Source organism: Sminthopsis crassicaudata, chromosome 4, assembly GCF_048593235.1.
Source record: "Sminthopsis crassicaudata isolate SCR6 chromosome 4, ASM4859323v1, whole genome shotgun sequence".
In the NCBI taxonomy this organism is placed as follows: domain Eukaryota; kingdom Metazoa; phylum Chordata; class Mammalia; order Dasyuromorphia; family Dasyuridae; genus Sminthopsis; species Sminthopsis crassicaudata.
The window spans coordinates 263,461,294-263,485,916 of record NC_133620.1 but is presented as its reverse complement, the minus strand read 5'-3'; the positions used below and the strand labels follow the sequence as shown (position 1 = coordinate 263,485,916).

Here is a 24,623-nt window from a genome sequence, read left to right as displayed (position 1 = left end):
ACAGACCTAGAACAACATCTGACATTGCTTCTTAGTCTGTTATTAATAATAACAAGCAGTACTAAACTCTTTTAAGTTTTCACATATGACCACATTTGATCTTCACAACAATTCTATAAGATTGGTGCTATTACTTTCATCTTATAGATGAGGAAACTGAGGCTAAAAGAGATCAAGTAAAGTCCACAACATTTATCAAACACCTATTATGTGCATGGTAATGTGTGATTTGCTCAGGGTTATATATCTAAATAAGTGTCTGAAGCAGCATCTGAATTTGACTTCTGATTCAAAGTTTAACACTCAATTCATTATACTACTGACCTGAATAGTTACTGCATCCCCTTATCACTAAATCAATGATATTAGATTTAAAGATAGAAAGGCTTAAAGACTTACATAGATCAGGGTTTCTTAAACTTTTTCCACTCATGACCCCATTTCGCCCAAGAAATACATTTTGATGCTCCTTCAAGAAATGTCTTCAAAATTAAAAAGGATTTGCAAAAATGGGATGCGGGGTTAAAACTGTTCTTTTTTCATTTTACATAGGGGAAACTTTAGTTCTAGAGAGGCTACACAGGTTTTCTGTAAGTGAACTCAGGTTTTCTGACTTCAAATCAAGCATTCTTTCCAATTCACCACATTGCTTCTCTAATAAGAACAGGACTGGGCTATCGCATGCAATTATAATGAGAAAGAGGAATTTTTTTTTTTTTTTGGAAGAGGATTCTTGGACTTATTATCTTGATCTTGTATAATACAGATGATAACATTTCTCTGATATGGAAGACTGTAATTACATAAAAAATTAATTTGTAAAAAGTTAGAAATGATTCTTTACAACTTTAGGAAGACTAGTTTTTCATTCTATCCTTATTTATTTGAATTAACGCAATTCAGATTGATCACCATTTACACAAGGGCATATAAATCTGGTATAGAGGTCTATATAACCATTGTGCTGATTGATCATGAAAGAGAACACACAAAATTCACCCTCTTCCCTAGAGAGACAATTCTTATTAACAACTATTTGTTACTAATGCCTTCATTTATTGCTGTTGTTGTGTTCCAGTCATTTCCGACTCTTCATAACCCCATTTTGGGTTTCTTGGTAAAGACACTACTATTGTCTGTCTTTTCCTTCTCCAGTTCATTTTACAGATGAGGAAACTGAGGCAATGATAATAATGAAAATAACTAATATTTATATAGCATTCACTATGCTTTGTACTAAACATTTTATAATTATTTCATTTGATCCTTACCTTACGAGGTAAGGACTAGTATGATCCTTATTTTACAAATGAGGAAACTGAGGCAAATAGAGATTGACTTATTCAGATTTGAAAACAGGTCTTTCTGCTCTGCCCACTGCCCCACCTAGCTATATTCCCCCTAGTCTCTTATCTCCTCAACCAAAACATAAACTTCTTAAAACCAAAGACCATGTTTTCTACTTCTTTTATATTCTTTTCAGTGTTGAAAATGGTGCTCAACATACCAGAGGTTCTCAGTAAATAACCAATATTGAATGAATAAGAATAACTACTGTGTATGAGTATTAAAAAAAAATAAAATTATAAAATCATAAAATTTTAGAGCTGGGAAAAGGAACTTTGAGGGCCACCTAGGAAAGTCCTGGAAAGACTGTAATTACATAAAAAAAATTAATTTGTAAAAAGTTAGAAATGATTCTTTACAACTTTAGGAAGATTAGTTTTTCATTCTATCCTTATTTATTCGAATTAACGCAATTCAGATTGATCACCATTTATACAAGGGCATACAAATCTAGAAAATAAAGTCCTATACAATGTATCCAAAGGCTCATCTACTCTTTGCTTGTAAGCTTCCACTGAGGGAAATCCTATTATCTATCAAGGATGCCTACTTTCTTTCTGTTTGGAAATACTTCCTTACATCATGATGAAATTTGCTTCTACTCAAAGGGGTTAAATGAGTTGGCCAACATCACAGAGCTGACTATCAATATCAATCTAATACCAGTCAGTATTCTCTTAATACCACACTGTCTCCTCATCATCATTTTAAAAATAGAAGAAACCTACAGTTCACAAATTATGAAACAACTGCTTCATGGATGATTGAATAATTAATTGAATGAAATAAGTTAAATTTGTCTTTTTGCAACTTAGATACAGCATGCTACAGTTCATAGAAAGGAGCTGGCCAATATCAAAGAGTGAGTTAGGGTTGGTAGCTAGGAGGTGTAGTGGATAGAGTGCTGCACCTAGAGTCAGGAAGACGCCTCTTCTTGAGTTCAAATATAGAGTCAGGAAGCTCTGGGTTCAAATTTTGCTCGAGTACTTAATAGCTGCATGACACTAGATAAGTTACTTTGCTCTTTTGTCCTTAGTTTCATCTTCTGTTAAAGAAAGATTCCCTCTAGTTTCTGTAAGATTCCCTTTAGTTCTATATTTATAATTTTGTAACTTTGATCTATTGTTCCTATTTCTGTTTTTCTAGGAATAAATATTTTAATGCTAGCTTAAAGAATGGTAAAGACAATGGTAAACAAGATGCTCTCTCTCTTGTTTTTAAACTTTCATTCATTACCCATAAATGCCAACAATAATAAAAGGAGGCAGCTAGGTGACTCAGAAAAACTCATCTTCATAAGTTCAAATTCAGCCTCAGACAACTTATTAGCTGTGTGATCCTGGGCAAGTCACTTACTCCTGTATGCCTCAGTTTCCTTATCTGCAAATGAACTGAAGAAGGAAATGGCAAACCAGTCTATTTTCTTTGCCAAGAAAATCCCCAAAATGGGGTCATGAAGGTTAATGAAAATAGGACTGAATAACTGAGAAAGGGATTTTAAAAGGTTCCCTTACATTCTGAGGAATCTTGTTGTGGAGGGCTGGAAAAAGCATTGGACCAGGCTGGTCCTCTTGAAGCTGGCTCTCAAGATCTGTTGTTGAAGCCTCTGACTTGTATGGATAGATGAAATGCTGGGGGGGCTGGCTTGGCTGGTGTGGTCGAGAAGAAATCCGGGGGTGTGATTTGGCAGGGGGATTTGCAGGAGGAACGGGTTTAAAATGGGATGATGGTCCCATTTTCTCATGGAATTCTTTATGTGATTTTCCCATTTCCTGAAGGTTATGGGAAGTGCTGCCTAGGGGATGTCCAATCTGAAAGTAGGGATATCGAAGTGCCTGAAATTAATAAAATAGACACAGTTAGATAAAGGATCATTCTTCCTAGGACAGTGTTCAAAGGTTCTCCCCAAGTTTCTTAAGTGTTTTTACACCATGGTGAGGATGGTAACAACAGCAACAATATCTAGCATTTATACAGCAAAGTCAACAAATTGTTTTATATATATATTTTTAATATGGGCACATCATCTGTCCAATCTAGTTTCAAACACCAGGCATGTCCCCCTGAGCAAGTAGCTTCACTTGTTTATCTGTTTCATCATTTGTAAAATGGGGATAATAATCACCCACCTCCCAGGTTGTTTTGAGGATCAAATGAGTTTAGCATAACCGAAACTATGTAAATGTTAGCTATTTATCTCATTTAATTATCACAACAATCCTATGAAGTAAATGTCATTAAAAGCAACAACCACAATAATAATCATGGCTAGCATTTGCATAACACTTTTCAATTTTCAAAGTACTTTATAAATATTATTGTATTCAATCCTCACAACAACACTTCAAAGTAATTTCTATTATTATCTTCATTTTACAGATGAGGAAACTGAGACAAATAGAGGGTAAATGCTTGGCAGGGGTCAACAAAAACAAGATGTGGACATTAATTTATGTTATCTAGAAAAGTGGTTCTTAATCTGGTACTTGTAAACTTAAAAAAAAATAAAGCTATTTCTTTTATAATAATCCTATATATTTTAAAACATTATTCTGAGATGGGGGTCCATGGGCTTCACCATGCTGCCAAAGAGATCCATGAAAAAGAAAAAGTCAAGAAACCATAGTCTAGATCTAAAATTTCACTACTGCAGGAAACTGTTGATGTGGAATTTCTATCCAACAACGAAGACTGGCAATTCATCTATAACTAACAATCCTTTTATTAAAAAAAATGATATTTTATTTTTCCCCAATTAGAAGTAAAAATAATTTTTAATATTCATTTAAATTTTTTTGAGTTCCAAATTTTCTCCCTCATTCCTCACATTCCTCCTAGAAATGGTAAGTTATGTGAAAGAGTATAATTTATAGTCTTAAGAGAGTTGTATGAGATTCTAGGAGAAATGACTTACTCAGGAACATATAGCTTGTAAGTGTCTGAGACAGAACTTAACTATGCCAGTTGTTTGACTAATACTTACAAAGTCTTTTAAAGTTACAAAATGCTTAACATACATTAGTATTTCACTTGGAACCTAGATTGATACTACAGTTATGATTATTTCACTCCCATTTTAGAGAGGCTCATAGAGATTATGCCTAAAGTCACATAGCTATTATCAGAAGCAGGTTTCAAGTGTCTTTCTGACTCTAGGTCTATCACATCTCCCTATATAAGTCATAAATTATAAAATAGGTTTAAGGGATCCAACAATGGCCCTCATCTATTTCAGTGTAGTCATATTAATGTTGCCAGATACTGTCTTTATGGAGCTTTCCCTTTCTAAGATAACTAGAATACTCAAAAATAGTAAAGTCCTATGACTTAAGAATCATGGCTTTTCTATGTACCAGTTATAAATATTTTTGATATTATCCACTATCAATAATTATTGAAATCAGTATTGAAAAGCAGATCAGATTGAGACTATAATTTTATACTCTACTTCTTGTTTCATCAATGATTTTCCATATTTTCTTTTTTCTTCTTTTGTTTTGTGTCATAAATATATTACTTGAGTGATATTTTCTAATAATGGAAAAAGAAACATAATCTTACCACACAATGAAATGATCCTGAGGCTTTCTAAAAATCTGGACTGCTAAATAAATATCATAGAAAAACTTTTCAGTTCAGGTCTTCCAAGAGACATGTTATACAGTGACATTTTGGCCACTGGCAACTATTGGGAAATTATTATGCAAAATCAGAATTATAGAACATTAGAAATGGAAGGGCCTACTGTCCCCAGAAAACATCCTATTGTTTTTTAGGAATGCTCATTTTTTTAAAAAAGTTTTTTTCCTGACTACCAAGCTGAAATCTCTTTTTTTGCAACTTCTATCCACTGCTCCTAAATTCATCCCTTTCAAACCACCTTTAATCCCTTTTTCTCCTTTCTTTCTTTTCTTTTCTTTTTTTTTTTTTTTTTTTTTTTTTTTGTCTTTTCATCCCTTCGAATACCAAGAAACCACTATCACTTAGCACCTGGGTCATCATTTTCTACAGGTTAAATAGCAATAGTTTCCTCAATTGAGGCTCATATGGCATGATCTTCACATTATTTACCATCCTGGCTACTTTTCTCTGGATGCCCTTTCCCAAATGGTTTCTTCTAGATAGCCCTATGTTGAAATATTTACAGATTTAAAGCTGGGAAGAATCTTAGGAGCCATCTAGATAGTTTGGATTGATTTCTTAAGTTCTAGACTTTTACATTATGATTTATTTTAAAAATGGAAACTGTTCTAAAAAGTACCACATGTTTACTTTCCTCCGTCTATCTATTACAAGGAAGGAAGCTGATTTCATTTTTCTATCTCACTTGATCTTTTTCTTGATGAATTGTGACAGAGGAATACCTTTTACCATGTCAAGAATCTGTGCTAATATGTCTGGGGTAGAACTAACTGAAAACCCACAGGAACATCAAGACACAATTTCCCCTAAGTTGTCTTTAATGATTTTACTTTGAACATTGGCATTCCAGGCCAATTAACATGAAAAATTAATGTCATAATTAGATGGAAAACCTTGCATGGGGCCTACATCAAACTTCTCATCAATCTCTTTTATAAAAATATTTTATGTTTCACTGGTCACAGGGAAGAGAAGAAAAAGACAAAAAATAGTTGCAAATATGAATGTTATTTCTTTGAGGTAGAGACCCAACTATACAATTTGCTGCCCTCAGATAAAACCTAAGGCACAAAAAAAAAAAAAAAATCCAGAAAAACTTTACTTATCCTATATTCTCCTCTCACACTTAGTATTTTATTATTTTATTTAATTATTAATTAACTAATTATTAATCATTTTACAAGTATTATTACCTATTATCCTCCCAGGCCCTCAGGCTTACAACTGAGCTATCATCCTCATTATCTTTTATATGCCATATCCAATCTGTTGCCAAATACTATTGATTTCACTTTTGCTTAGTATTTCATTATTTTTCTTATTTTATTAGTATTTTATTATTAATTAACTAATTACTAGTCATTGTACATAGTATTATTACCTATTATCCTCCCAGGCCCTCAGGCTTACAGCTGAGATATCCTCATTATCTTTCACATATCCAATCTGTTGCCAAATACTATTGATTTCACCTTTGCTACAATTATAAAACACACTACTTTTGCTCTCTAACATGATCACCATTCTGGGGCAGATCCTTATCATTTAACCTATGGACTTTTGCTACTTTTTATACCCTTAGAACTTAGCACCGTGTCTGGCACATAGTAGGTATTTAATTAACAAATGTTTAATGAATTACTAACGGTAGAACAGGAGCTGCCTTGCATTGGTTGAGGGAATTTCCTTATCAGAAGTTGCCTACACCAATAAAATTATACTTCTAGTTAAAAACAAATGAACAGATTATTTCTTTCTTTGAAGAAGGAGCACATGTACATGTGTGCTCAATTGCTTAGGTCAGTTTAAGTCAATAAAACCAACAATATACATTTAATAAATGAAATAGTTACTATTAGCTTTAGAATTTTAAATGCCTAAAAACCTCAGGGAATCTTCTTCAAAATAGGATCCAGTTATTCTAAATCACAAACTATTGCTCTTTATATCATCATCATCATTATTTAATATATGATAACATATATAATGTCTCTATTTTTTTTACACAAAACCAAAAATATTTTGGTTTTGTATTTAAAAAATCTTCCCTGTAATCATTATAAACTTAATATTTTAAATGATTACATTTTACCTATGAGCACACATGGGATTCAATACATTTCATTCAAAGCATCAATAAAAACAATTCTAATTAGATTTGTAGAATTAAAATGCAATATTTCACAATAAATAGTAGGTCAATCTTGGAGCTAGGGACCCCAGTATTTAAGTTCAGATTATGCCATAAAATAGCTCGGTAAGCATTAGTCAATCTACTTAACTCTTTGGTGTTCCAATCTCAAAGACTTACAAGTCAATCACAATTTCAATTAATGGAAATAGTTTCTATATGAGAGAAAAGAGGTCTTTTTCCACCCTACTCCCAGAAATGTTGATGTTAATGAAATTATAGGTCTGGACAAAAAAAAAAAAAAATCATAAAAAACCAAGAAAAACTTTCGACATCAATGATGAAATATGTTATAAGAAAAGTATTGAGTAATGAAATATGAAGAAAAACCTGACTAGCTGTTGGTCGCTTTTTGGGATCCCACTGCAACATGTCTCTCATGAGCTGAATTGCCTCACTGCTGGCATTTGGAATCAGGGTCTTTAAATTGTTAGGGATGCACTGAGGCCAGCGGAAGTTCATAGAATTAGAAAGTTGGAATCCTTCAGGCCAGTCATTCTAAAAAGAAAAAAAAAATCTTGCTTAGCTGATGATCAAGGGAAGAGAGAGAGAGAGAGAGAGAGAGAGAGAGAGAGAGAGAGAGAGAGAGAGAGAGAGAGAGAGAGAGAGAGAGAGAGAGAGAGAGAGAGAGAGAGAGAGAAATTAAATATCAATATGAAATAAAAATATTACTTATTGCAAAGCAATGTCCCAAAGCATCACACATTCTATGTATGCCCACAATTTTAGGTAGAAGTTACCTTGATAGATAATCCCTAAGAACAAGACAAGGACTTATGGTTGATAAGATTATAAAAGACAATATTAACTTTTCATTTCTTTCTCAAAGAAGATAGCTCCTAAAAATTAATAATAAAAGCTAGCATTTTACTAATACTTTAAGGTTTGTTAGGTACTTAAGATATGTTATCTCATTTGATAATGGAAGCAGTGTGTCTAGTAGGAAGAACACTGATTCTCCAGTTGTAGGCTCAGCTTCAAGTCTCACTTTTGACATCTGCTCTCTATGCAACTTCAGCTTCCCTGAATCTCAATTTCTAATTCTGTAAGGGAAAGGTTTGGATTAAGTGGTCTCCAAAGTCACCTCCAAGTCTAGTTCTATAATCATTTCTCTAATTATTTTTGTTTGAACATAGTTGTTATATGACAGAAACTCTTTAAGAAACTCTCTGGAAAAAATGGGGAATTAGGTGGTGCCATAGTGCATAGTGTGCTATACCAGAAGTCAGGAAGACTTCATGAATTCAAATGTGTCCTGTAGACACTAGCTGTGTGACCCTGGACAGGTCACTTAACCTCTATAAATCTTTATCTATAAAAGGAGTTGGAGAAGGAAATGGAAAACCACTTCAGTATCTTTGCCCCCCCCCCAAAAAAAAATTGGGTACACAGAGTCAAATAGAATTGAAACAACTGAACAAACTGGAAAGAATATAAACTTCCTAAAAACATGTACTATTGCACTTTATTGGTAAAATCCCCACCAATTAGCGGAGTGCCCTGGCATATAACATGTGCTTAATCAATGTCTCTTGAATGATTATAACCAATAGAATTGGACAAGCACCAATCTTAAAGCCTACTCGAGCTGTAGCAATATAATTCAATTCAACTTAAATACCTATTCTATTAAGTTCAATAAGCATTTATTAAGTGCCTAATGAGTACAAGGCATTGTGTTAGGAGCCTGGAAATTCAGAAAACAATCTCTGCTCATAAGATACTACATTTTATAATGGGAGACTATAACATTATACAGATCACTGGTTAGGGGATGGCTATGTGGAAGAGCCCCTAAGAACCATCTGTTCTAAATCAGGGCTTCTTAAACTTTTTCCAGTCACAAACCCTTTTTGCCAGAAAAACTTTTACCTGACCCTAGGTATATAAATATATAATATAAGTATACATCAAATATTTACTAATAATAAATCATAATTTCATGACCCCCACATTCAGTTACACAACCCCATATGAAGTCATGATCCACACAGTTTAAGAAGCTTTTGTTTAAATTCCAGTAGATTTGGGATGGAAAACACCATCCACATCCAAAGAGAAAACAATGGATCAAAGAAAAGTATTTTCACCTTCTTATGTTGGTTTATTTGCTTTTTTCTTTCTCATGATTTTTTCCCTTTTGATCTGATTTTTCTTGCACATTGTGACATATATGGAAATATGTTTAGAAGAATTGTACATATCTAACCTATAAAACATTACTTGCTGTCTTAGAGAGGGATGAGGTAAGGGAGGAAGGGAAAAAAATTTGAATTTAAAGTCTTACCAAAAATGAATGTTGAAAACTATCTTTACATGTATTTGGAAAAATAAAAAAATTATGGAAAATTTTAAAAGAAAATAAAAAGAATTTTTTGTCTAAATACTCTCTGGAAATTAAATGATTTGCCCAAGATTACACAAGTAGTTAAGTGAAAACGCTGAGATTTGAATTTGGATCTTTTGACTCCTTTGACTCTAAACCTAGCCCCACACAAATACAAGGTAAAATTGGAGGATCTAGAGAATAGTATCAGAACTTTATTGAATATAGCTAATATGTATTGAAGATATAATCTGCCTTGCAACATGACAAAAACCATTTAAAGGACCATGGTTCCATGGTATTATTCCTTGCAAACAATGACTAAATAATCTGAATGAGAATATACACAAGCGACAAAGATATTCTACAATCCTCCATTGCTCTCTAGTTCACAATTGCCTGTCCTACTTCCTCTTCTTCTGTATTTTCTGAGAGCTCCTATTAACAAATTGCTATTTTATATCTACTGACACCTCACTGTTATCTCTACTATCTGTAAACAGATAGGCTGTTTGTTTGCTTGCTTTTAAAGTTGGTTCAGTAACCTAAATATGAATGCTGGACATTCTGCTGGACACCCTGAATTTAATACAAAATTGATGACTCTATCACCAATTCTGGGGGCTGTGTTGGGAATGGGAAATTTACATTTATGGACTGAGGCTCTTCTCCTTCCTCCCAATTTGTGTTAACCAACCAGGGAGCAGAAAACAGAAGACCAGAAGTAGCATGGAATGAATAGACCACTACCAGAACAAGCTAGAAATTTAGAATTTATTTAGAATCTATTTAGAATAAAATAGATTTTATATGATTGACTGTAGCTTCTACTTGAGAAGAATCCAGAGAGTTTCTCCATTGCCCAGATGCAGATAAAAGTTTCCTAGGTCCCAACTCCCCAGGGCAGAGAGACTTTCTGAATCTTTTTAGTCCATTGGTAGGCATATCTTACTCTTGACAATGTCAGGTATAGGCAACAATATGAAAGTCATAGAACTTGAGAATACATAGTAATTGTTCATTTGCTCTCATTCATTTATATAGCAAATACTACTTTGGGCAGAGAACAGAGTTAGATACTTGTGGGAATGGGGTGATAGCAAGAAGAAAAACACAGAATTTCCTAGTTAATGACTTTATACTGTAGTTAGAAGGTGAAGCTCACATGCATGCACACACACACACACACACATGCACACACATGAAAAATAACAACAAAAAAATTAAATATCAATCTGAAATAAAATTATTAGAGTTATTATAAAACAGTAACCTGAAGGATCAAAAATGTTTTACAGAAAATAAGGACTATGAGAGTTAGAAAGAAAGAGAAATAAAAATAAGTCAGTTATGAAGGAAGGCTTCATGAAGAATATGGGACTTTAATTGTGTCTTAAAAGATTCAAAGGATTCAGATGGACAGAAAAAAGGTAGGTTTTATTCAGAATGGACTAGAGGGAAGAGATTAAATGGAAAAGGTAAGGGAAACAAAACAAGCATTTATTACATACCTACTATATGCCAAACACTGTGCTAAATGCTTTACTCTTATTATTTTGTTTGAGTCTCATTACAATCCTAGGAGCTAAGTGCTATAATTATATTATACTCATTTTACAGTTAAGGAAACTGAGGTAGGCAGGTTAAAAATGATTTACATTTTTGAATCACATTTGCATATTTGGATCACATAACTAAGAAGTGTCTGAGGCCAGATCTGAACTCAAATCTTCCTGATTTTAGGTCCAGTATTCTATCCATTGTGCTATCTGACTACCTAAATTCAGAAAGATACATTAGGACATTATTGTGATAATTATGGCAAAATAATGAAAACCTGGATGAACTAGGATGGAAATAGTTATAGAAAAGAAATGATGCTTTCTGGAAACATTATAAAATTAGGACTCATAAGACCTGATGACTTATTAAATATGGAGTTTAAACAAAAAAAAAAAAAAAAAAAAAAAAAGAAGTTATATTTGACTCCTGTAGTAGAAGGTTGAATAAAGGGGAGAAAATGGTACAATTTCTGTGTTGGATGAAAAGAAATTGGGAAGATGACCAGGTTTAGCTACTAAGATGAAGCTTAGTCTAAATTTCTTAAACCAGAAGTGATGACAGGATATTAATGTGAAATATGCAATAAATGGTGCTATGGAAGAGAAATCAGTCAAATAGCATGGGAGTCACTTGCAGAAAGGAGAAAGTTAAAATGACAGCTCTAACAAGGAATAAGCTATTTGTTGGCTAAAGACTGAAGCTCAGGGGACACCCATAAGTAAAGGGCAACAGAGGAAGACAAGTAAGTAAAAGAGACAGGAAAATGGTCAGAGAAATGGAAAGAGGAACAGGTTAGAGATACAGAAGTAAAGGGAGGAGGAAATAAAGGAGAAAAAAAAAAAGAATGGGAAGGGCAACATTGCTAATGATGCAGAAAGTTAAGGAGGTGAGGCTCAAGGAAATCTTTGACCTGTGGACCTAGATCCCACCTTATTACCTTTTTTGGTGTTCCCAGTACTTGGCAAATTTTGAATATTGTATCAATTTCACTGGCACCTGGGAAGAGGGGCCGTAGTGTGTAAACTTCTGCCATGATGCATCCCACTGCCCAGACATCAATAGGAGAACTGTAGTTGGTAGATCTCAGGAGAACTTCTGGAGCCCGATACCTAGGGAAACAAAAGTGAATTGCTATTTGTTACTTTCCTTAATTTAAATTTAAATTTTAAATAATGTAATTAATGCCACTGACAAAATTTATTAATTTTATTTTTTTGTTTAGCTAAATATGAAATATAGACCTGTCACAGTTTATAAGTAGAGATGAATTAGTGAAAAAGTACAATATCTTAATCCACTAGGCCACATGTATTATATCATATGAGATATAGTTCATAAGTATCAGCATTTGCATATTAGAGTCAACACTATGGAAAGAAGTTTTTCTTATGAGGTTCTATATAAAACATAGAATGATACTATGAGTCTTTGGGGAACAATGTAGGGCACTATGGGAAAATGGGACTTCCTAGAATGTCTAGAAAGAGTTGCTTCAACAAAAATTCCACATTCAGTTTTCTTCTACTTCAATGCTATAAATATATATATATATATGTATCTGTATCTGTTTATGAGATCCTATGAGCCCTTTGCATCTTCTGAATGTCCATGGTGTGAAAAAGGTAGTTCTATACACAACATGTATTTACTATGCTGAGTCCTTCTATAGGTTACGAATAATTCCAAAGGAATTACTCTTCCAAAAAGAGAAGCTGATCTTCATGGCTCATAAAACTTAGATGTGAGCCCAGGGTCTTGGGGAAGTAATGGGCTATGGGTTACATTGATACCTTAAGCTATGAATAATTCCTCAAAATTTCTTTGTATTTATTTCAGACAAGTCTACAAAGCATACTCATTCTACACAAATATCTCTGCAACTCAAGTGCCTTCAGGCAAAAATGCTTTTTTTATCAATAAAATATTTTTTATACATATGAATAAATTAGGAAAAATGCCTTTCACAGAAAATGTACATGTATTCTATATAATGTAATAATATCTATCCAAAGTATTTCTCTTAATAAAATGGTAATGTTACTATAGCATAATAACTTTAATGTCATCCTTACAGTGATGGTTCTTCATTTAAAGAAATATCATTTTATGTATTTGAGAGAGAACAAACAGTATTCACCATCTTGTAGACACATAGTCTGTATAAGGTGGCCTCGATCGAATTTCTCTGGCTAATCCAAAGTCAGCTATTTTCACAAGTTCTGGTCCCATGCAAAGGAGGTTTTCAGGTTTTAAGTCTCTATGGAAGAAACCTACAAAAAGAATAAAACATAAGCTATGTGCAATCTATATTAGGATTTCATGTCTGTGTAACTTCCACATAATGTTACATTTATGCTGCTGTGTATATGTATACATGTGCACACACATTTTATACACACACACACACACACACACACACACACACACACACACACACAAATTCCCTGGGATTCTGTTCTCAACACTTTCCTTTGGTGATTTCATTTTTTGACACTCTGAAGTGGTAAGCCTTTTCCTATTACACTGACCAAATTCAGACAGTATTAGGTTGGGTAATATTTATGAATGGCCTTTTATACACACCGCCAAGAAAAATAACTCTGATATGGAGGAGTTAGTTTCAGTATGAAAAAGTGGCTGGTTCGTTACCAACACAACTAAATGAAAGTTATCAACGCCTACCAAGGATATGAAAGACATATGTTCTAACAATTAGTATAATTGTCCCTAGATCCTTTGTCCTTCAGAATAACCCTGTTTCATGTGATGTCCTTGAAGGCCTTATTGTCCACTTCTCTTTTGGAATTAGCTAAAGAATGTGTAAAATTATGAGGTTAGAGAACAATTCTTGATTTGTTTAAACTGCTGAAGGGACTCCCCTAGGCTTTTACTCCTCTGTTCTGAACCATACTGAAAAACAGGATGGACAAGTGGAATGATTGATGGACTAAGCAACAGGAAAATCATAGTTTACAACTGCAGCTCAGCTACCTATTAATAGTATAACCCAGGGCAAGCCACTTGACAGCTTTAACGTTCATCTATAAAATGGGAAAATAATAATAGTAGTCCTATATAAATGTGAACTCTTATCATTATTGTGATTATATAATTTCTAATTCTTTTAGACAAGCATTCAATCAACAATCATTTATTAAAAATATATCTGTGTTTAACTGTAGCCTTCTTGGAGGAGGTGGGGAAGAGGAAAAGGAGGAAAAAGAATAAAGTAAAAAGGGCACAGCAGAGGAAAAAAAACCCTACAAGAAGGCAAAGAAAAGATGGACATTTCTGAATACAATGTATAATATTTATTAGATACACCTTCTTGAAAATTTATTGTTTTATATTTGGAATCCTCTCAAGTTCTCTGTGCATATTTTTGTCCTATTTTGTATTTAAGTTCTAAATAAAAAGAAAAAAAAAACTAAAAAAAGAAAGAAAAAGCAATCATTTATTAAGCACGTACTGTGTATCAGGTATTTTTTTTTTTTTTTTACAAAGACAAAGCAAAACAGTCTCTATTTAGCTTACACCCTAATGGGAGAGATAGCATACACATATGTAATCATATACAAACCACTAACAAAACATACAGAAGGTAACCTTGGAGGTCTAGAACTCAAAGATGTTTTCTTGTTGCACCTTTAAGCACCACTGTCTTACCACATTGCCTAGTACATAGTAGGAGATTAATAAATGTTTAATGACTGATATTTTGAAAAGGAAATTATAGATAGTCTTATTTAATAGGTAGTATGACATAGTGAAAAATGCATTGAACTTAGATTCAGAAGTTCTAGGCTCAGCAACTACTGATGCTAATCTAGTTCCAGCTAGTTAACTCACATTAAATTAACCAGAACTCCTGCAATAGGATCTCACTATAGATCACCCTCCTCGATTATCTATTGTGAGACACTACTCATCTCTCATTTGTCAAGATCTCTCCTCTTCCTTCAAGACCATCTTCCAACCCTATTCCAAAATGAGATTCTTCGTTGGCTAGAATGAGGACTCTGGATTCTCACAAATTTCTGCATAAACATTTTTTTCCTCCTCAGAATTCAATTCAATCACACATTAGGGTAGGGGAAAAAAAGTAAAAATTACATAAAAGTAACTTATATGTAATAGACTTATAGCTGAAACAGACATATGTTGATTATATATTTGGTCTCAATGTTATACCAATTCCTAAAAGCCAGTAATTAATAATAATGATAATGAATCATTGTGGTAAAATGGCTAGAAATCCAGCTTCAATGTCAGGAAGAAGTAGGTTCAAGTTGAGCCTCTGATACCAGTTACATGACCCTGGAAAAGAAATTCAACCTCTTCATCCTCAAACAACTAGCTCTTTAAGATTAAGTTGCAAAGGAGAAGCTGATCTCACTAGGAATTCCTTATTCAGATACCCCTTCCACATTGGCAACTTTCCCAATTGAGATTTCAGTATATTGTGAGTCAGTATAAGAAATTAAATGAGGATGTGAAAGGACTTTTGCTAAAGCTGCAGATGACACATGAAGACCAGCAAAAGACAAAGAACCTATGACCAAATATTTAACCCAAATTTTACAATAAGGTATGCTCATAAAAGAAAAAAATTCAGGCTTCTTCTCTGGTATGAAGAGACGGCCAAAAGTTTTTACATGGATTTTCCAGATTGCAGGGGCATTGCACCCCTAACCCCTATGATGTAGAAGAGATAACTTTACTAATGAAATTATAAATATGGTTTAATTAGAATAATTATGGTGAAAATAGTAATCATAATTTTAGAAAGATACTACCATGTATAGACAAAGGGAAATGCAGAGGATTCGGAAGCCCTGATTTCTAGTCTGCTTTGTATCATTTACCTTCTGTGGACCCCAGCTTCCTTTAAAGTAAATAATTTTCATTAAAGTAAATAACTCCTTCTAATAGGAACAATACATGGTTTGTGACATAAATGATGATGACTATTGCTACTACTAAAGATAAATACTTTACATTTGAATGGTGTTTTTTTATTTTGTTTTGTTTTGTTTTGTATACACTACCTTACTTTTTCCAATAAACTAATGATGCAGGTTGAGCTAAGGATTATATATCTATTTTACAAATGAAGAAGTTAAGATTCAAAGACACCAAGTGATTAACCTGAAATCACACAGCAAGTAGAAAGAGGCAAACTAGAAATCTGGGCTTCTGTCCAGTATTCTTTCTATTATACAACAGTGTGTGTGTTTTTGTCCACCACTCCCCCATGCTTATAAATTTTCAAGAGCAGCCACTGGATCCAAGATCTCTCCCTCAGCCTCATTTCCTGTAAGACAGAATTGCCAAATTGTTCATGTGTTAATGGTCTTAAGTGCAACATAGATGCAACATAGATTGATTTCCTTTATTAATAATGACATGTATTGTGGATCCAAATCACACATCTGGAGCTCTAAAGGACCTTAGAGGTAGACCACTAAATTCATCAGAAAGACAAGAAAAGCAAGGCATGGGAATATTAAACAATTTGCCCAGATATTAAACATCTGAGGCAAGTTTTGATTGACCTGACTTGAAATCTAGGACTTTCTACTCCACATCACAGGGTAATGTCTTGACTAGTACGTTTATTGGACTTAAATAAGAAAGAGCTGTACAAAGTTGTCAGCCTCTCTTTTCTTCCTGAGTAATCCAAGTCAATGGCAAGACAAAAGTCAAGTCTATTGGCAATGACCAAGGATATAGTGGATGACCTTGGCATCTTCAGTGTCTGACCATACTATAAGTTTGAGCTTCAGCAGCCTTGGAAGCAGACCATTGGAACAAATTGTTCTCATCTGCCCATTTTACCGAAGGAAGTCTTCACAAGCACGGTTTGAGCAGTCACTGCATGATCTGAGGTCTTTTAGTTACCCTCAACCTGATTTAGTCCATCTACTGAAATGGTTTTACTGAGGTGTGGCCACTGTGTATGCTATTGATTCTTGGAGACACAGGTAGGAGTTGAGTAACAGGTGAACACCAAAAGTGGATAAACTGCCCTGAAAAGGGTTGGGCAAGCCCTCATGCCAGAGTTGTTATGAGAAAGGACATGGCAACATGACCTCATTTATCATCACTATGACTGACACTATATTTTATGATCTTTGGGCAAATTATTTAACCCCTCTTCAGTTATAAATCCATAAAATAAGGCAGCTAAATGTCGCAATGAATAAAATTGTTTAGGAAGTTAAGGACACTATGAACAGAAAGAGTCAGGACAATTCATCTTCCTGAGCTCAAATTTGTCCTCAGACAGTTATTAGATATGAGACCTTGAACAAGTCACTTCACCCTCTTTTCCTCAGTTTCCTCATCTTTAAAATGAATTGGAGAAGGAAATGGCAAACCATGCCAGTATCTTTGCCAAGAAAACTCCAACTAGGGTCATGAAGAGTCAAACAACTGAAAACAACAACAACAACAACAACCAGGAAGTTAAGTGATTTGTCAGTAGAGTCTTGCCATTTCACACTACAGCTCAGGTGAGAGTTGAGTGCTAGGTAGATATCAAAAGCAGATGAGAAGCCCTGAAAAGGGCTTACACCAAAGGCACTACTCCTTCTGGAATACCCCACACACCCTTACACAATGCTATCTCTCATTCAAAGGCTACCACTGAATCATACACCTGCTTGCATCTTAGGAGCATCAAATTCAGGAAAAGTCACCCTCATCACTTGCTATTAGCTACTACTAAATAACAAAGTGAAAAGTCTTCCTACTCTAAAAGGTTCCCATTATCTAAGAAATGTTGACTGACAATAATTTTATATTTCAGGATGCTGAAAAAAGGAAGAATATGCCCTATTATCCTGGCAGGAAGTTAATACATGTAGTTATTCTATTTATGACCAGGCAAGCAAAATGCCAACTGAAAGAGCAGGCTCTCCCACCCCTCCCTCACAATGCCACATCAGATGGAAGGTGCTGGTAGCAAAAGATATCCACTGCAAACCTTATGGAAAAGAGATGTTGTTATTTCTATTTACAGTAAATTTTCTGTATTTACAGTATTTCCTGTAAATAGAAATACCAACATCTTTTTTCCATATGCTTTGCCCCTTATTATGGAGATGCATTTTCACAATTATATCACTCAATTCACACCCACAACATCATTGAGAAGAAAGAAGGATGCAGATATTATTCCCAACATAAATGGAAAGGAATTAAAGCACAGAGAAGACTTAGGGAAAGAAGAGAGATTAGAAGTCTTAAAAATTACTTAATCAGGAAGGACTGAGCAAGTCACTTAACTCTGCCTCAGTTCCTCATTTGAAAAATGAACTGGGGAAGGAAATGGCAAACTATTCCAGTGTCTTTGCCAAGGAAAGCCCAAATGGGGTCATGGAGAGCCAGAGAGTTGGAAAACAATTGATAAATAATAATTCAATCCATCATTTTATAAATGGAAGAAGCTGAAGTTTAAAAAAGTCCAGTGGCAGAGCCAGGATCTAAATCTAAATCCTGTGATTCCACTGCTTCTCTACATGTCTTCCTCAAGGTCATCCAACAAGTTAGGGCTGCATGGGAGCTTACTTCCAATAGAGTATAAAAAACAGTATCCCCTAAATTCATGAGCACCTTCAGGGCTCAATATGAGCCATCAGGTTGTGGTCATGTGGTACAATTTGCATATTTAATGCTAGCAACAAACACGTGCTCTGACATTTTTCAGTGGCCTTAAAGTAAGGCTGTGTTTTCATTCCAGTGGGGAAAAAAACACATTAGTGACATGAACTTACAGCTATGGCAACTGACTGTAGAACAGTTCTGCTCTCTCTAAGGAGTCTTATTCACCCGGGGCAGGGTGTACTTTCTCACACTGAGGAAGAGGTAACAAGGAAGCATAGGACCCAGGAGAGCATCACTCTGTAAGCTGTTCTGGTCTTGATTTTTCCACCAAGTTTTAACATAACAATAAGGGATAAGAATTATTATCAAATTGCATACATCTGAGGAAGTGGAGAAAAGAGACCTGAATTTAGAATCAGATCTGAATTCAGATCTAAGCTCTCCTACTTATTAACTGCTATGCCCATTGATAATATTGTAGAGTGAATAGAGTCACAGGACCAAAGTTCAAATCCCACTTCTGACACTTGCTAGCCCAGCAAATCATTTCATTTTTGTAGACCTCAGTCTCTTCAGACACTTACTGGCTATGTGACCCAATGCAAACTTAAAACACGCTTTGCCTCAGTTTCCTCATCTGTAAAATGAGAATAATAATAATAGTATTTATTTCACAAAATGTGAAGATCAAATGTGATAATATTTGGAAATCACCTAGACAGTACCTGGTACATAGTAAGTTCTATATAAATATATATGCTAGCTAACATTATCATCATCATTCTCATTTTTATTATTATGTCATTGCCTTTCTACAGATGTGAATTTTTTTATATATTGTTATTTGATGTTAAATGTCATTTTTGTCAGTAGGTTTTGGTTTGTTAGAAATAAAGTTTTAATGGTTAGTGGGAAGGACATATTTAGAAATTACTTTTGCAAAAAACAAACGTTATTAGTAAAATTTACAAATGAATAATAAATTGAAATTAATGTAAACATACCTACTAAGCATCTATTACTTTGAGTAACTCCATGTAGACATTTCTACTGGTAGATGTTTCTGGTCTGAAGATTTGGAGCTGGATAGGATGTCAGAAGACATTTAACCCAAATCTTTCACATTAAAATTGAGAAAACTGAGGTCTAGAAAGATTATATGATGAGGTCACATAGGAAATCAGTGGCAGAGCTGAGAATTTTTGCCCATGCTTTCTGAATACAAATTCAGTGTCCTTTCCTCTCTATCAGCTGGCTTTCCTTTTAAATTCCTCTGAAAGAGTTTCTATACCTTGTTCATGTCTTCCCATTCCTAATCTTCTTATTCTAAACTCTTTTTTTTAGTCTTTTTTATTGGTTTTTATTTACAAAACATATGCATAGGTAATTTTTTCAACATTGACCCTTGCAAAACCTGTTCCAAATTTTGCCCTTCTTCCCCCTATCCCCCCACCCAGACAGCAGGTAGTCCAATACATGTTAAATATATTAAAATATATGTTAAATCTAACAGTTATCTTGCTGCACAAGAAAAAATCGGATCTAGAAAGAAAAACAACACTGAGAAGGAAAACAAAAATGCAAGCAAATGTCAACAGAAAGACTGAAAATGCTATGTTGTGATCCACACTCAGTTCCCATAGTCCTCTCTATGGGTATAGATGGCTCTCTTCATTACTGAACAATTGGAACTAGTTTGTTATTCTAAACTCTTAAAACAAATCAAAAAGCTCCAAATGCACCCATTCCCTGTCTTTCTACTAGATACTAGATCAGGAACAGTTTTTTGCAAGTAACCTATGGCCAGAAAAAAAAAAAAAAAACTCTTGTTTACACGAATCAGAACTAGGTGCCATCGTCGTAGGCGCTTATATCTCCTTGGAACATACCACTACAGTTGATTTCCCTCAGGAAAAATAGTATTTGGCTTTCTTTGCCCATTTTTATCTTGGACTATAAAGATCTTTGCTACAAAAAGATCCTGATATTTCTTGAAAGCTGTCGGATTAGTAACATTTACAATACAAGAGAGGATTTATTTAGCTAACTAAAAGTTAAAAATATAAAATGTTTACATTTATGCTCTTAAAAAGTCAAGATAATTTTCCTTCCTTCTCTGATAGGCTTCTACCTCCTAGGGAGAGTTTTCTAAATGTATAATACCTCCTTGAACATTGTACATAATCATATCAACATTGTGTGATCAATTATGAGTGACTTAACTTTTAGCAATAATACACAATTATCCAAGACAATTCCAAAAGACTCATGATGAAAAATAAGAATCTGAATGGAGATCAAGGCACACAATTTTCACTTTTGTTTTTCAGTTTTTTTCCCTTTTGTTCTATTTCTTCTTTTATAACATGACTAATGTGGAAATATGTTTCACATGATTATACATGTATAATCTATATCAGATTGTAATCTTGGCAAGGGGGAAGGAGAGGAAGGGAAAAAGGAAAATTTGCAATTCATAAACTTACCCCACAAAATATTAAAAGCTATCTTTGCATGCAATTGGGAAAAAATACTATTTAAAAAAAAAAGAAGCAAAACAAATAAACAAAAAAATTCCCTTACAAGTGGGAAAACACACAGTCTCTAGAGGGTTGAGGCACTTTGCCCAGACCTGCAGTATCTATGGAACTGAAAGTGTAAGTGAAGAGCAAGAAGTGGGTTTGTTCCTCCATATATAGGCTCCATCTCTAACTGTTTCTTGGCCCCTAGATTCTTCCAAGTGCAGGAATCAAATGTAACTTTTCATCTGCCATTTGTGCTTCAAAACATATGATTGCTGATAGACATTACAGGTGAGTCCAACTGGCTCTTATCTGTTTAATTTCTCAGATCTAGTTCTTTGGGTCCCCTTGTCTCTTTTCTCCTTTTCAAAATGCCAAGTCCAAGCAAATAGTCTAAAAGCATGAATTGGTTACAAATCAATCATCCAAATATAGTGTTAATGGGGTAACCAAGAATAAAGCAAGAAATCCACAGCTAATTAAGAACATCATCAGTACTAGAAAACATTCTCATTAATGGGACATGTAGGTAAATCAAATTAACCTTTTATTTATTTTCTGTATAGGGAATTTCACATCTGACCCAAAACAATGCCACTAGAACAATCTACTATGATCTTCCTCTAGTTAAATTTATAGCTACCCAAATTATAGCAGGGTGCTTTTGTCCATACTGGGCTGTGAGCTTAATTCTGGACACTTTCTCAGGGATTTAACAAAATCTTAGACATTTCACTCAGTGAAGCAGCAAATTGTCCTCCCTTCTCAACACTTTCCCCAGTATCTTCTATTCTTTCAAAGAGTCCACAGCAACATGCAAAGTTCATATAGAGGCAGCTAGGTGATATGGCAGGCAAGAGCATCCAACTTTAAATCAGGAGAGACATGAATTCAAATTTTGCCTTATATACTTACTTGCTGTATGACTGTGGACAAAATCACTTAATTTTTCTCTGTTTCTTCAGCTGTAAAAATGGTACTGGATAGGTAGGTGACTCAGTGGATAGAGTGCTAGGTCTAGAATCAGAAAGACTCATCTTTCTGAGTTCAACTCTGCCTTAGATACTACCAAACTATGTAACTCCAGGTAAGTCACTTAGCCCTATTTGCCTTAGTTTCCTCATCTATGAAATGAACTGGAGAAGGAAGTGGCAAACCATTCCAGTATCTTTTGATGAGAAAACCCCTAATGAATCATAAAGAGTTGAACACTACTAAAAATGAATGAAAAATATAAAAAATGGTTCTTCCCTATAAAGGATCAGATACTCTAATTTGCAGTGCCTACAAATGTGAGGTTTAAAATGCTATATAAATGACAGGTATTATCACTATTTTATTAGTACCTTCATTAGAATTCATAGGTACTCTCATCAAATCCAAGTCCTTGGTGAGGATTCAGATCACCCATAATTGAGTGTCCCTGGGGCTTGTACCTACTCCCTTCATGTATTGCATAAAGTTCCTCCAAGACCATGTCTGCCTTGGTTCAAACAAGTTTCTATTGGTTCTAGGTCACAATTAGTGCTTAAATCCTAAATCCAAAGAGGACTCCAATTAGGAGTATCTCATTCCTACTTGGATCCATTAGTATTTGCCACATGCTTTAGAACAACAGCAACAAGAAAGGAAAAAACATCTTGGGAAACAAAATTGGTGTACATGGATTGGGGAACAGCCCCCCAAAAAACCCAAAACTGAATGTAGTTTAGCCCTCATGAGTATTTTTCTCCATAACAATTCGTTTTCCTGTGTCTACTAGTTTTTGTTTTCTTCTGTTAACAACAGAGTGGAACAGTGCAAAGGACAGTATATTTGGAGTCTGCTACTTGTTACCTACAGGCGAATCATTTTATCTGCTGGGGCCTCAGTTTCCTCATTTATTAAATGAGGCGATTAGATAAGTGCCCTGAGGGTCACTAGAAATCTGCGAGGAGAAGCTTTGGTTCCTGCCTATTTCATGTTAAACGTTTTATCTGAGTGTCATGATAAATAAAATTTGCATCCAATAGTTTCCATAGTAACCATATTAGATCCATCTGCTTGTATGTGTGTGTGTATATGTGTGTATGTGTGTGTATGTGTGTGTGTGTGTGTGTGTGTGTAGAGAGACTTATTTTTTTGAAAATGGCTACTGATATCTTTTATTTTTACATCACCTATATTTCCCACTATATCCTTCTTCTCATTCCCCCCCAGGGAGCATTCTTTATAATAAAGGGGGAAAAAATTCAGAAAATATAATTAACATATCAAAAAAGCCTAATTTCATGAACACTGTTCCACATTCATGGTCCACAATCTCTGCAAATAAAAGTAAAGAAGGATATCTTCCCATATCCTTTCTTTGGGGCCACAGTTGGTCATTACAATTTGTAGTATTCAGTTTCATTGTTGCTATTATTTTTTAAATTTACCTACCAGAATTACTGGGAAGATCAAATGAATTAATATTGATAAAACATTTATCACAGTGCCTGAAACACAGTAGGATCTATATAAACTATATAAACAATAAATCAGTTGTATCAACTGACTCAGATTGAAATTAGTAAGACTAAGGGGATACAATAATATAAATGAAAATAACAATAACATTAAGTAAAACAATGTTTATTTTGTTATTCTCCTGATTCTGCCTACTCCATTCAGCATCAAGTCATTTAAGACTCCATAGGCTTCTCCTGAATCCATCATTTTCATTATTTCTTACAGCACAGGAATATTCTACTAAATTCATATATCACAATTGGTTGAGCTGTTCCCCAATCAATAGACATCTTTACTAAATTTGTTTCCTAGCATATATTTTGGTCACACAATCACATACCTACTTCTCCCTGCTGTACCACGAAGAGAAGGCCCAGAGAATTCAAAGAAAACACAGCAGGGGTCTTGTAGTAGATCAGGAATGTTAGGAAAGTCAGGAAAGGCTGTCCCTTTCATATGCACTATGCCTTTAAGCAGAATGAATAGACCATCTATAGATGTGATGAGGAAGAGATTATAGAATAACATTTGGGGTAGAGACATGTATCCACTTAAATGAACATAGCAATGCAAACTAATGCAGGAATAGCAAAGTCTTATTTCCCATCTCATACTCAATCCAAGGGATACATATTCTTTAATTGGAATGATTGCAAAAGTTCCATATTATTTAAATTGACTTCCTTTCCCTGTCCTTGTTTTTGAAATAACATTGAATTCTTTTTTTGTTGTTGTTTTTTAATAATAGCTTCCCCCCCCCCAAATACATGCAAAGATAGCTTTCAACATTCACCCTTTCAAAACCTTGTGTTTCAAACTTTTCTCCTTCCCTTTCCCCTCACCGTCTTCCCCTAGACAGCAAGGGGAATAATCCAATATAGAATAACATACAATTCAATTCTGTGATGCTCCATTGTACTCCACGGTAAGAGGA

At 34.3% G+C, this 24,623-nt stretch overlaps 1 protein-coding gene across 1 annotated transcript in view; it reads right to left on the bottom strand.

Annotated features, from left to right (window-relative positions):
* CILK1 (ciliogenesis associated kinase 1) overlaps positions 1-24,623 on the bottom strand; it is an 85,073-nt gene that overhangs the window by 15,472 nt on the left and 44,978 nt on the right. The window contains exons 7-10 of the mRNA XM_074310647.1: positions 13,207-13,339; positions 12,007-12,178; positions 7,511-7,678; positions 2,862-3,182 (exon numbers count right to left, since the gene is read on the bottom strand). Of these exons, the coding sequence (XP_074166748.1) occupies positions 2,862-3,182; positions 7,511-7,678; positions 12,007-12,178; positions 13,207-13,339 (794 nt within the window). The remainder of the gene's footprint in view (positions 1-2,861; positions 3,183-7,510; positions 7,679-12,006; positions 12,179-13,206; positions 13,340-24,623) is intronic.